The sequence below is a fragment of the Cetorhinus maximus genome, chromosome 2 (genome assembly GCF_964194155.1).
Source record: "Cetorhinus maximus chromosome 2, sCetMax3.hap1.1, whole genome shotgun sequence".
In the NCBI taxonomy this organism is placed as follows: domain Eukaryota; kingdom Metazoa; phylum Chordata; class Chondrichthyes; order Lamniformes; family Cetorhinidae; genus Cetorhinus; species Cetorhinus maximus.
Genome location: NC_135880.1, coordinates 191,822,461 through 191,835,665, shown reverse-complemented (window position 1 = coordinate 191,835,665; position 13,205 = coordinate 191,822,461). Strand labels below are relative to the sequence as shown.

Sequence of the window (13,205 nt, the reverse complement as noted above, 5' to 3'; positions counted from 1 at the left end):
ATGTCCCTCTGCTCCTCCACATCCTATTTTATACTGCCTTTCCATGTTCTCGCCACCAAAATGAATCATTTCACATTTCTCTGCATTGAACCTCATCTGCCACCTGTCAGCTCACTCCACCAACTTGTCTATGCCCTTTTGAATTTCTACACTGTCCTCCTAATGTTTCACAATGTTTTGTGGAACCGCAAACTTTGAAATTGCGTCCTATACAACAAGTTTTAGGTTATTAACATATATCAGGAAAAGCAATGGTCCAAACACTGGCCCCTGGCAAACTCCACTACAAACCTCCAAACCTCCACCGAGTCCAAAAAACTACTCTTTCTTTCTTGCCACTAAGCCAAATCCATATCTATGTTGCTACTGTGTCTTTTATTCCATGAGCTATAAATTTGCCCACAAGTCTGTTCTGCGTCACTGTATCAAACGCCTTTTGGAAGTTCATGTGAACCTCATCAGCAGCATTGCCCTCATTAACACTCTCTGTTACGTCTTCAAAAAACTCCAGCAAGTTAGTTAAACATGATTTTCTCTTAAGAAATCCATGCTGGTTTTCCTTAATTAACCCACATTTGTCCGTGTGACTGTTAACTTTGTCCCGAGTTGTTGTTTCTAGAAGTTTCTCCACCACCAAAGTTAAACTGACTAGCCTGTAGTTGCTGGGCTTAGCCTTACACCCTTTTTTGAAAAAGGGTGGATGTGTTGACCGATAAGGGCCAGGAATATTTAACAGTCGGTCCTGCCCTTCTTTGAGCCAGGTCTCTTTTATAGCCACAACATCACAATTCCACATGGCAATCTGTACCTGTACCTCACCAATCTTATTTACCACACCCCCTGCATTCACATCCATGCACATTAACCGTGATTTTGGCTCTATTACTTTTTCCTTTAGTCTGGCCCTGCTATTAACTTACTATTCCCTACTCTAGTGCCAACTATCTCTCCCAGTATTCTGTGTACCTTAGTACTTCTCTCTGATATTAGCTCCTGGTTCCCATCCCTCTGCCGAGTTAGTTTAAACCCTCCCCAACAGCACTGGCAAAATGCCCGCAGGGAACTCAGTCCTGACTCAGTTAGGTGCAACCTATCCAGCCTGTACAGGTCCCATCTCCCCCAGAGTCAAACCAATGTCTCAAGACCTAAAGCCCTCCCTCCTGCACCATCTTTACAGCCATACATTCATCTGTCTAATCCTTCTATTTCTATACTCACTTGCACATGGCACTGGGAGTAATCCAGATATTACTATTTTTGAGGTCCCGCTTGCTAATTTTCTACCTAGCTCCTGAAATTCAGACTGCAGGGCCACATTTCTACCTATGTCATTGGTACTGATGTAGACCACGACTGCTGGCTGTTCACTCTCCCCCTCAGGGTGCTCTGCAGTTGTTCAATGACATTCTTGACCCTGGCACCAGGGAGGCAGCACACCATCCTGGATTCATGTCTGCGACCACAGAAACACCTATCTGTTCCCCTAACTATAGAATCACCTATGACTATTGCTCATCCAAACTTCCTTGTGCCCCTGTACAGCTGAGCCACCCGTGGTGGCATGGACTTGGCTCTGGCTGCACCCCCCAGGTGAACCATCATTCTCATCAGCAATCAGAACTGAATACTGGAAGGAGAGTGTGATGCACTCAGGGACTCCTGCTGCACCTGCCTGTTCCTTAATGAAAATTTGGTGGTCACCCCTTCCCTCTCTCCCTGCATACTCTTAACCTGCGGGGTGACCACGTCTATAATCATGCTATCCATGTAGCTGTCAGCTTCACGGATGCACCTCAGTGATGGCAGCTGCTGCTCAAGTTCCAAAACCCAGAGCTCAAGCTGCTGCAACTGATGACACTTCCTGCACAAATGTTTATCAGGGCATGGGAAGCATCCTGGAGTTCCCACATAGCCCGGGATGGGCACTCTCGAGGATGGAGTAACCCTGCCATTTCTTTATTTATTAGTTACCCTTGCAACTGTTAAAATATAAACCTTACCAATACTAATACATCTTATTACTATTAATAAACCTTACCAGTACTGATAAATCCTACTAATACTTAACACACTTTACTAGTTGTAATAATCTTTACTTAAAAAATAAAAAATAAGATAATACTCACCACTACTCACTTATTCATTATTATTAATACCTAATATTTTTTATCATTTTTAATCTTCCAATTATTGAGAGGCAGTCCCTAAGCAGCAATACTCACCAGCCAGTCAGCTCTAGACTTTCCTGTGATGTCACAACTCAATCCCTGTTTCTGACCTCGAACAGCAGTGGTGGCTGTGACAGCAGCACTGAGTCCCAACTCTCCTCCAAACTCCTACCCCAGGTCTCACTGGAATTCTCACCCCAAGTTTCCTCCAAACTCTTGCCCTGCGTCTCCCTGGAATTCTCGCCCTGAGTCTCTTCCAAACTCCTGCCCCGAGTCTCCTCCAAACTCCTCCCCAGGTCTCCCTGGAAGTCTCACCCTTGATTCTCCTCCAAACTCCTGCCCTGAGTCTCCCTGGAATTCTTGCCCCGAGTCTCCTCCAAACTCCTGCCCTGAGTTTCCCTGGAATTCTTGCTCCGGGTCTCCTCCAAACTCCTGCCCTGAGTTTCCCTGGAATTCTTGCTCCGGGTCTCCTCCAAACTCCTGCCCTGCGTCTCCCTGGAATTCTCGCCCTGAGTCTCTTCCAAACTCCTGCCCCGAGTCTCCTCCAAACTCCTCCCCAGGTCTCCCTGGAAGTCTCACCCTTGATTCTCCTCCAAACTCCTGCCCTGAGTCTCCCTGGAATTCTTGCCCCGAGTCTCCTCCAAACTCCTGCCCTGAGTTTCCCTGGAATTCTTGCTCCGGGTCTCCTCCAAACTCCTGCCCTGAGTTTCCCTGGAATTCTTGCTCCGGGTCTCCTCCAAACTCCTGCCCTGAGTTTCCCTGGAATTCTTGCCCCGGGTCTCCTCTTTCCCCGAGTATCCGCCAGGCTCTCTCTACGTCTTGCTCTGCTTTCAGCCCTGAGTCTCCTCTGAACTCTCTTCAGCTCCTATTGATGTGCCTGCCTGTGGGGGCTGCCTGGCCTATTAAAATAAGCTGAACCTAGAAATAAAAATGTATGGAGATGTGGTGACATTACTAAGTTGCTTTTTTATTTTGAACAATCTTTCATCATCATGAAAACAGTGATTAGAATTTAAACCAGAGTCTCCACACCTAACTTTCCCATCCAAATTTCCCATGCCCTCTGATTTTACACTTGGCAAATGGGCGTGGGTCTCTGCCTGGCTCTGTTTCAGAACGTTCCAGTGCTGTCATGGTTAGTGAAGGACTAACTCCAGACCACAGGTTCATTTGTAGCAGGTTATGATCAATTGAAAACAAAGATAAAAGGAATCAAATACTTGTTGGAAACACACAAATTGATTGAAAATGTTGTGCAAGGGGATATGAGTACACTGGCTAATGTTTCTCTGGCATATCTTGGTGCTTTATTCTAGATTTTAGAACTGCTTATTGCAGCCTGGGAACAACAATCCTGGACTCCCATTTGCTGTGTTATCAGGAGGTTTGTTCCCAGTGACAATACTCATGAGGAATTTAATGCATTATTCACTGTCCTGTATTTTTCAGCGAGTTTTAAACAAAGATTGTGTGGCTAGCCAATAGCTTTGTAAGCATAAAAGCAAGTCATCATGTGCTGGCCTGTGGGTAGGGGTATGGATCTACCTCTTTGGGTTATGGGCACTGTAGCTAGGCATTGGAAATGTAATCTGATGCTCTGAAGGGAGTGTTCCCAGAAGCCGTTGTTGGGCAGAATCTGTGGAACCAAGGGAAAGGCAGCAAAGGGCAAAATCGCCTTCACCTATGTCTCTCTCCCTCTCTACTTACAGCAGGTCTCACATTCACAGTTCTCTCATGGGGCTACCCCGGTCTTTGTTCAATAGTTGTGTTTGTGTTTGTTCACACTTCAAAATACGAGGGGGTGAAATTGATCTTTGATGGTCGAGGAGATTGAATCAGCAAACCTACAATGGAGAAAGAAATTGGGCGTGGTATGAAAGGGTGACTATTTTACTGCTGTTCAAGATCAATTCCCCTGCTTTCTGGTCCTGCAGCAACAGGCAAGGACTTTTGCAATTCTATGGTGCCTTTCAGAACCTCAGGACTTCTCAAATCTCTTTACAACCAACAAAGTGCTTCTGAAGTGTCGGCAACTGTGATTAAATGTATTCCTGATTTCATCAAATGACTTGACCCACACTCCAGCCATTGTCAGTCAACCCTTGTGACGCACTGCCTTCCCAAGCCAATTGGAAAGCAAAAAGACTCATTACCCAATTGGATAACACGGGACAAACAGCCTTTTTTGTTTCCATTTTTAATATTTTTATATCTGGTGAAGAGAAATGTTCAAAAGGGATTTTTTTTAAAAAAACAATCTTTTTTAATGCCCTGATGATTTTTCTCCAGGGTTGCACACAGCAGTGTCCTAGAGATTGATCTTCAATTCCTGGAGAGTCCAGGCCAAGCCTGGAGGGTTGGCAACCCTTTACTGTTGTAACGTAGGAAGCGTGGCAGCCAATTTTCACACAGCAAAATCCAACAAACAATGTGTTAATGGCCAGATAATCTGTTTCAGTGATGTTTTTGAAGAATAATTATTCGTCTGAACACTGGGGACACTAGCCCCCCGTTCTTCTTTGAAATAACACCAACAGAGATTTCACATACACCTGGTTTAATATCTCATCCAAAAGACAGCATCTCCAACAGTGCAGCACTTCCTCATGTTGTACTCCAATCACTGGACTGAGGCTTACATCCACAACCTCAGAGACAAGTGTACTATTGACTGATTCACACTGACACTGTAACCTATGACAAACGTGCAGATGCATCTATTTTTTCAGCAAAACTGAGGGGAGAAGGACCAAGGTTGAAAGGAATAGATGACAAAATAAGGTAACTCAAGAGGTATTGGTTCAGTGATGCCAAGTCCTGGTCACAAAAGCCCATAGACTGTAGGGGGAGGGAACACTGTGAGGAGGAAGGAGCCAAACATTGTTGAGCTCTTGATAAAGAATGAGCAAGAGCTCTAAACAGTGTGATGAATCTTGGCTTCAGCAGAGGGAGGAGGAGAACGCAGAGCATAGGAGGGATAATAGATAAAAATTCAAATGAACACTACACGCAGTGAATCTGGATGGAAGCATGACTTCTGACCACTGAAAAGGCCAGGTCAACTCATGCTTACCAGCCATGAAGACTTATGCGTCGACTGAATGTTTTCTGGTTGAGGCTGTGAGGTGGGATGACATGGATGCAAGATTGTCCACCTCGTGCAGAAGCTTGGGGAACCAAGGAGGGGTGGGGCAGAGTAGAGTAGCAGGGAGGCAGCATTTGGTCCCATTGACAAGCGATGAGAAGGAAGCTACTCTACAGTCACATGGTATTTAAGAAGAGATGGGGGTTTGGGTAGTCATTACCTGAACTTTGCTTTCTGTTGATGAAAGGGAAGTGTTGTCGTCTCAATGGTTTAATCTCTCTCAGACAGTTAGTCTTTGTGAAGGATGGAAGTATACTCTTCACTTGACAATTGTCAATGCGTATACCAGAAGGGATTTTCGTTATCCACCATGAATGATTTTTGCGAGCTTTAATGAAGCATCCTGGAATATTAAAGTGAGTGGGAATCCAATTAATCACTTGAAAAATCTTTAGCTTCCAATTTTTCTGCTCGTGTCTCCTTAAGGCGGCGATTTTTTATTGGGGTTCAGGCTGAGTGGGCCAGCAGTACGTTCAAAGTGTGAACTGCTTGTGAATGGCATCAGCCAAGCCCAAACTGATCCTCTTCTGTTCTCCAGACACTTCTCAGCAGTTAAATACAAGGTTCAAAAGTGCATACCCACCTTTGTACAACTTACTTTCTGCCCCTTTTTACAGCACAGTCTCACATTGCTTGTAGTTGAGGGGCCTGGTGTGATTGGGAGGGTGGACTTGCCTCAGATGGTAGGTGTAGCTGGGAAAAAAAGCCAGGCTGGGGGGAGCTGTGAGACTATGTGTCGCTGCAAGGGTGGGTGAGTTTAACTAGGAGGATGAGGTTGGGAGAGGGATGGGTGAGTTAGAGGAAAAATAGGAATATAGGAACTGGAGCAGGCCATTCCCTCTCTTGAGTCTGCTCTAGCATCCTATTGGATCATGGCTGATCTGCACCTCAACTCCATGTTCTGTCATCTCCTCGCCCAACAAAAATCTATCAATCTCAGTTTTGAAAGCTCCAAGTGACCCTCCATTTGGGGACAGAGGCCGGGAATTTCTGGTCTCATCCACCACGGGACCTGAAACTGCCGCTCAAGGTCAACAGGCCTTTGGCTGGTCCGCCAAATTTTCCATCCTGTCAGCGACGATTCCTGCCACAGGCAGGGCCGGAAAATCCAGACTAGAATTTCTACTACCCTTTGTGTGGAAAATATGCTTCCAAATGCCCTCCTGACTGTCCTAGCTTTAATATTAAGATTCTGATCACTCCCTTCTGATTCCCCTAACAGAGGAAGTAGTTTCCCTGTATCTAATCTATTCAATATGTTCAATATTTTAAGCAACTCAGTTAGATCACCCTTCAATCTTCTACACTCAATGAAATACAAGCCAAGTTTACACGACCTGTCCCTGTCCCACAGTTTAACCCTCGAAGCCTCCCTGGGGTGCAGTGTCCAAAACTGAACAGTACGCCTCCACACGGGGTCTGATCAATGCTCCGTAAAACTTAATTATAACTGCTACTCCTTTGTAATCCAGCCCTCTTGAGCCTTTCGATTGCTTTTTGTGCCTGCCACTAGCTAGAAATGGTTTATATCCTTGGACTCCTACAGCTACAGTTCTTATTTTCACATCATTCATAAAATATGGTGATTCTTAGGCTTAATGTGGATGCCCAGATTGAAAAACCATCTTGTCATAGTTTTGCCCTCACTCCTAATGTGCGGTTTGGGTTTTCTTTACCTCTTTAACATAAGAAGCTCCCATTCCACACAGGCACTTACTTCTCTGGGAGCGTGAGCAGCAGATGACCGTGATTGTTGCCAAGACGACAACAAATGCCACTCCAGCCCCAACTGCCACGCCGATGACAACAGCCAGCGAGACCGCCTCTGTGGGAAAGAAACATAGGCCACATCAGAAGCAGCAGAGCAAGTGTGTCCAATGTCTGTCCAAGCACTGATGCCCTTTGTGAGGTGTGAAAGTTGTCAGTGCAGGCTTTGGGTAATGCAGCTGTGCACATTCCACAAAAGGGTTGACCTTATCAATGTGGTTTGGGAATTAGTCCAGGTAGATCCCATTTTCCAGGCTTTATGAAGTTATTAAAGGTCCCAATTGGCAGACAGGAAGCACATTCACTCCTCTGCCCATGAATGCGTCTGCAGCCATATTGGTTAAGGACGAATAAGAGACATGCTTTAACCAGGCCTGAAGCCAGTATTGGGGGGCTCCTTCCCACTTCCACCAGCCTTCGCCAATGGCCTGTTACTTTGGACCGGTTCTATGATGACAAGATCCTCAGCTCAATGTGTGGGGAGCTCCAGACCTCACCATTCTGGCCAAGGTTGCTTGTTATTCACTCTATACAAGAACTAACTGCCCCCACCCCTCTCTCAACAGCCAAAAATGGACACTTCTGAATTTCTAGGCTGTGGGCATCAGTTAGGAATCTTTTTCACCTGGAACATACACCAGAATATCACAGACTTGCTTCCAGTTACTTTTTGAAAGGGTAGGAAATTACAGGGAAAGTGCCAGGGATCTCTGTCCTTCCCATCAAACCACGACATTCCTAAAATTATCTCTTAAAGGCACGATTCGAGAACCTGATAATATAGACATGGGGCAAGGTATGTAATGAGAAGACAATCAAAGAAAATAATAGGGCAGGATGTATTGAAGAGGCATCGATAAAGGTTTGTAGAAATCTTGCAAAATCAGTTCCCCGCGTTTGACCCCAGACAGTGAATGTGGGCAGCCTCTTTGATTGTAGAGAACATCAAAACCGAACCTGATCCCGCTCATCACCTTACATTCACTTTCCAGCCGGGGTCACTGGATACCAATCCAGGGTGAGACCCTTAACCCCGAGATGCTGAGGCTACTTGCACTGGCCACGGCTGAGATGGCTACACTCAGTCGAGAACAAACTGGGATCTCCTCGGCCTGTGCAGCTCAATACCAAACCATGTGGCACATCCTCCAATGGACCAAGCATGGGGCACGTCGAGGTCAGAGGTGTCAGTGCTGGGAAGGTGGGGTAGGTTCAGAGTTCATGCATCCTGGTCAGCATCAATCACAGCCAGCTGCTGACCCAAGCTTAGAGCATTAGCCCGACAGCACTAATATTTCCAAACCAATCCCCTTAGATTGCCAATATAAGGGCAGTTTGGCACTTCTGGCCTGCGCTCACTCTGTGAGATTTTCATGCCATGTGTCTAAGCTGGATTTGAACCCAAGCCCCATATGTGGAAAGACCTGTACCTAAACCATCACTTAAACTGCAGATAGAGTTACTCAGTAAATGAAGCCCGGCATCTGTGAAGGTCTGATACGACAACAAAAAAAGATAAATGAGACACAACCAAGAGGTAAGCGAGCTATAAGTCAGATAGATATCTGTTATCTGAGCATAAAATGGTTACAGCTAAAATAAACCGGCTGATGGGATTGTGTATATAATGATTCAGGGACGGAAAGCTTTGAGATTTTCAATTTCTGTTCACAAATATATTCACTTACTACCATTCACTGAAGCAGAACTGGCTGCACAAACTGCCTGTGAATGAAGTTGACAAGTGAATGTGCATTCAAATAGTGGTCCTGTCGAAAGGAAGGTTCACAGCGCATTACACAGGGTGGGGGCAGGGGGGTGGGGAAGAGGCAAAAAAAGGGATAGGAGGCAACTGGGAAACTGGAAATGCAGTCACAGAAGTGGGACATTAGGAATGTTTTGAAGGCAGGAGGACAGGTGGTTAGGTGATGTGAGTGACCATGGGGCAGGGGTGGTGGTGCAATGGCTTTGAAGGTTGACTTTCCAATGGAGTGGTTAACTGAGTAATCCAGAACTAGAGGAACTGAGGGTCTAGCCAGAGGGTGGAAGGGAAAGGTATAGCTGGGTAGAATTAACACATTTTTTTATTCTTTCATGGGATTTGGGCATCACTGGTTAGGCCAGCATTTATTGCCCATCCCTAATTGCCCTTGAGAAGGTGGTGGTGAGCTGCCTTCTTGGACCACTGCAGTTCATGTGGGGTAGGTACACCCACAGTGCTGTTAGGGCAATTATCATGCAAACCCTTGCCAGGGAACTTTCCAAGAGGGATTCCCCAGCGCATCTTTGGAGTATCCCCCTACAATCCAATGCTGAGGAGCTCGGAGCTTACGGGTCATTATCTTTGTGCTGTTACTTTTTGAGACTGTGAGCAGATAACAGGTGGTGAGGGGAATGGGGCATCTGGGACCTCATGAATGTCAGGTCCAATGGTCTATCTCCTTAACCAATTAAATGTAAGGAGAGAAACAGCAAAGAAGGAAACAGTGTGAATGAGGGTTAAATTAGATTATAAAGAGAAGGAAAGAAAGAGTAGATTATGAGAGAGAAAGAGACAGAAAGAAAAAGTGAAAAAATAATCTTTAAAATTGTTCCTCTCCTGAGCCTCCACCAGCATGTAACAAGCCCACCAAGAGGGGGCGCAATTTGATAAGGTCTCACATGGCAGACTGGTCAGGAAAGTGAGATCCCATGGGATACAGGCAAGGTGGCAGGTTGGATCCAAAATTGGCTCAGTGACAGGAAACAAAGGGTAATGCTCAATGGATGCTTTTGCGAATGGAGAACGGTTTCCAGTGGTGTTCTACAGTGCTCAGCATTGGGCCCTTGCTATTTGTTGTACATATTAATGGTTTAGACTTAAATGTGACAGGCATGATTGGGAAATTTGCAGATGACACAAAAATTGGCCGTGTGGTTGATAGTGAAAAGGATAGCTGTCGACTCCAGAATGATATCAATGGTTTGTTGAGTGGGCGGAAAAGTGGCAAATGGAATTCAATCCAGAAATGTGTGAGGTAATGCATTTGGGGAGGGCAAACAAAGCAAGGGAATACTCAATAAACAGGAAGTTATTGAGTGGGGTTGAGGAAGTGAGAGACCTTGGAGTGCATGTCCACAGGTCCTTGTAGGTGGCAGGACAGGTGGACAAGGCGGTCAAGAAAGCATACAGAATGCTTTCCTTTATTGGGCGAGGCACTGAATACAAAAGCAGGGATGTAATGATGGAACTGTATAAAACGCTCATTAGACTGCAGCTGGAATTTTGTGTACAGTTCTAGTCACCACATTTACAGGAAGGACATAATTGCTCTGGAGAGAGTGCAGAGGAGATTTACAAGAATGTTGCCAGAGCTTGAAAATTGCAGCTATGAGGAGAGATTGGATAGGCTAGGGTTGTTTTCCTTAGAACAGAGGAGGCTAAGGGGTGACCTAATTGAGGTGTAGAAAATTGTGAGGGGCTTAGATAGGGTAGAGAGGAAAAATTTGTTTTTCCTAGCTGAGGGGTCAATTATCAGGGGACATAGATTTAAGATGATTGGTAGAAGGACTAGAGGAGACATGAGGAAAAACTTTTTCACCCAGAGGGTGGTGGGCAACTTGAATTCACTGCTTAAGTTGGTGGTTGCGGCTGAAATGCTCAACTCATTTGCAAGGTATCTGGATCTGCATCTGAAGTGCTGTAACCTGCAAGGCTAAGGACCAGGTACTGGAAAGTGGGATTAAAATGAGCGGCTAATTTCTTTTACCTCTGTTTGGCCAGTGCAGACATGATGGACTGAATGGCCTCTTTCTGCACTGAAGCTGTTCTATGGTTCTATGGTTGTGTGTTATGTCAAGTCTATAAATCGCATCAATATCAGATTCCTTACAAACATGAAGTACCAGCCCTAAATAGCTGAGATTTATTTGTATATGGTAGAAATGCAGCAATTCTTGAGACTCAAGGAGAGGTTGACAGTGGGATTCTGTATCAGTGAGGCCAACGGCAGAGCAGTGCAAATCATCTCGCAACTTGTGTGGTAATTCGCAAGTCAGAGTGTTCCTCTTCCGCTAAAATACAAGCTAAATACTGCGGATGCTGGAAATCTGAAACAAAAACCGAAAATGCTGGAAAAACTCAGCAGGTCTGACAGCATCTGTGGGGAGAAAAAACATCTCGTTAGCTCTGTTTTTTTTTTCTCTCCGCAGATGCTGTTAGACCTGCCGAGTTTTTCCAGCATTTTCTGTTTTTGTATCTCTTCCTCATTGAGCTGTGAGCTCGGCATTACTTTCCTAACAATTTAGAAGAAGTCTTGGTAATGGACTGGAGTTAGGGTTGAAAATTCAACTCAGGGCCAGGCTGTAAGTTAGTGGGTTTAGTCTGAGTGAGTAGTCAGCCGGTTTATTATAGATGCAGAACTGAGCAGGATGACTCCAGCTTTGCCAGTGTTGAGCTACAGGAGGTGACGCCTCATCTAGGACTTGATTTTGGTAATTGGACAGTTGAGTAATAACTGTGAGGAGGTGGAGTGATGGGAGCTGGGTGTCAACGGCGCGTACATGGAAACTGATCCCAGGCTTGCAGATGAGTCTATGAATGGGTAGCATGTGAACAATGGAGAGCAGAGGGAAAGGATGGGGCCCTGGGCTCTAACAAAAAGTGACTGGATGGGTATGGGAGCAGATATGGTTTCAGGAGATATTGTGAGTACAGATAATGGACACCAATGGGGATACATGGGTTCAGAGCGGAATCACTGAGGGGAGACCCTGTGGAGGAGCATATGGTCAAACGTGTTGATGGCAGTGAAGATAATGAGGAGGATGAGCAGGAACAGTCACACAGGATCTGTCTAGTGACTTTAACCAGGGAAACCCCAGTGAAATGGGTTAGACAGAGGCCGTGTTAGAGGGATTTGAACAGGGGTGATGAGTGATTAATTGGGTAGAAAGCCTGCATTCAAGATCACAACAATAAAGAGTGGTTTAGAGGTACCATGATAGAGGGGTCCAGAGTGGATATGATATGGAGGCAATAATATGGATGAGATGAATGCCTGAACAAAGATTGACAATGGCAATTAACATTGACCAAGCAATGGAAGTTGGCTGGTTAGCAGCTAGGTTAAAAGTGGGTCAAAGGAGCACTTAATGGATTAACAAAGAGCCTGAAAGAAACCAGGAGACCTTGTAACAAAATTGCAATGTTGCATGGAGGTGAAAGCTGGATTAGAAAGAATGGAAGAATGGGGGAGTGAAGGGATGGAGAAGGCAAAAGGATGGACTTCAATTTGGAAACAAAAAGATACCCAATCTCTTGGTGTCTCGAGTCAGAATTGACATGGAGGGTGTAGGCAAATGTTGTCAGAGGAGGTGAATAGAGTCTTCACTCTCAAGGGTCGCCATACAATATACCTGTGGAGGGAGTGGCAGTATTGTACACAACAGTCATGTCAGATCTGGGAAAGGAAACCAGACCAATTGTAATTATTTTTATTCTTTCATGGGATGTGAGAGTCACTGGCAAGGCCAGCATTTGTTTCCCATCCCTAATTGCCCATGAACTGAGTGATTTGCTGGGCCATTTTGGAGGGCAGTTAAGAGTTAACCACATTGCTGTGAATATGGAGTCACATGTAGGCCAGGCCAGTTAAGGATGGCAGATTTCCTCCCCTAAAGGATATTTGTGAGCCAGATGGGTTTTTACAACAATCGATGGTAGTTTCATGGTCACCATCACTGAGACTAGTTTTCAATTCCAGATTTTTAATCAATTAAATTGAATTCCATCAGCTGCTGTGGTGGGATTTGAACTGATGTCCCCAGAGCATTGGATCTCTGGATTACTAGCCCAGTGACATTATTACTAGGCCACCATTTTCCCCATGGTCTCTGGTCTTTGGTTAACTTGAGCCACTTGATAATTGATGAGGAGTTGGGACATATAATGTTAGTTTGGGTGTGGACTGAAGAAGAGTCAGTTGGGATCATTAGTAATTGAGTTTGGAGATAGATCCAGAAGGAGAGAGGTTAAAAGGGCGAGAGCTAGGCACAGAAATGCCTATAGAGAAGAGGAAAAAAAATGGTTGCATTTGTCCCTAATGGAGGTGGTGAGCTCGGCAGTGTTGAGGCCACTACCATTA

At 45.3% G+C, this 13,205-nt stretch overlaps 1 protein-coding gene across 1 annotated transcript in view; it reads right to left on the bottom strand.

Moving 5' to 3' along the window:
• kirrel3a (kirre like nephrin family adhesion molecule 3a) overlaps positions 1-13,205 on the bottom strand; it is a 611,527-nt gene that overhangs the window by 29,038 nt on the left and 569,284 nt on the right. Inside the window, exon 12 of the mRNA XM_078558764.1 lies at positions 7,031-7,138. Within this exon, the coding sequence (XP_078414890.1) occupies positions 7,031-7,138 (108 nt within the window). The remainder of the gene's footprint in view (positions 1-7,030; positions 7,139-13,205) is intronic.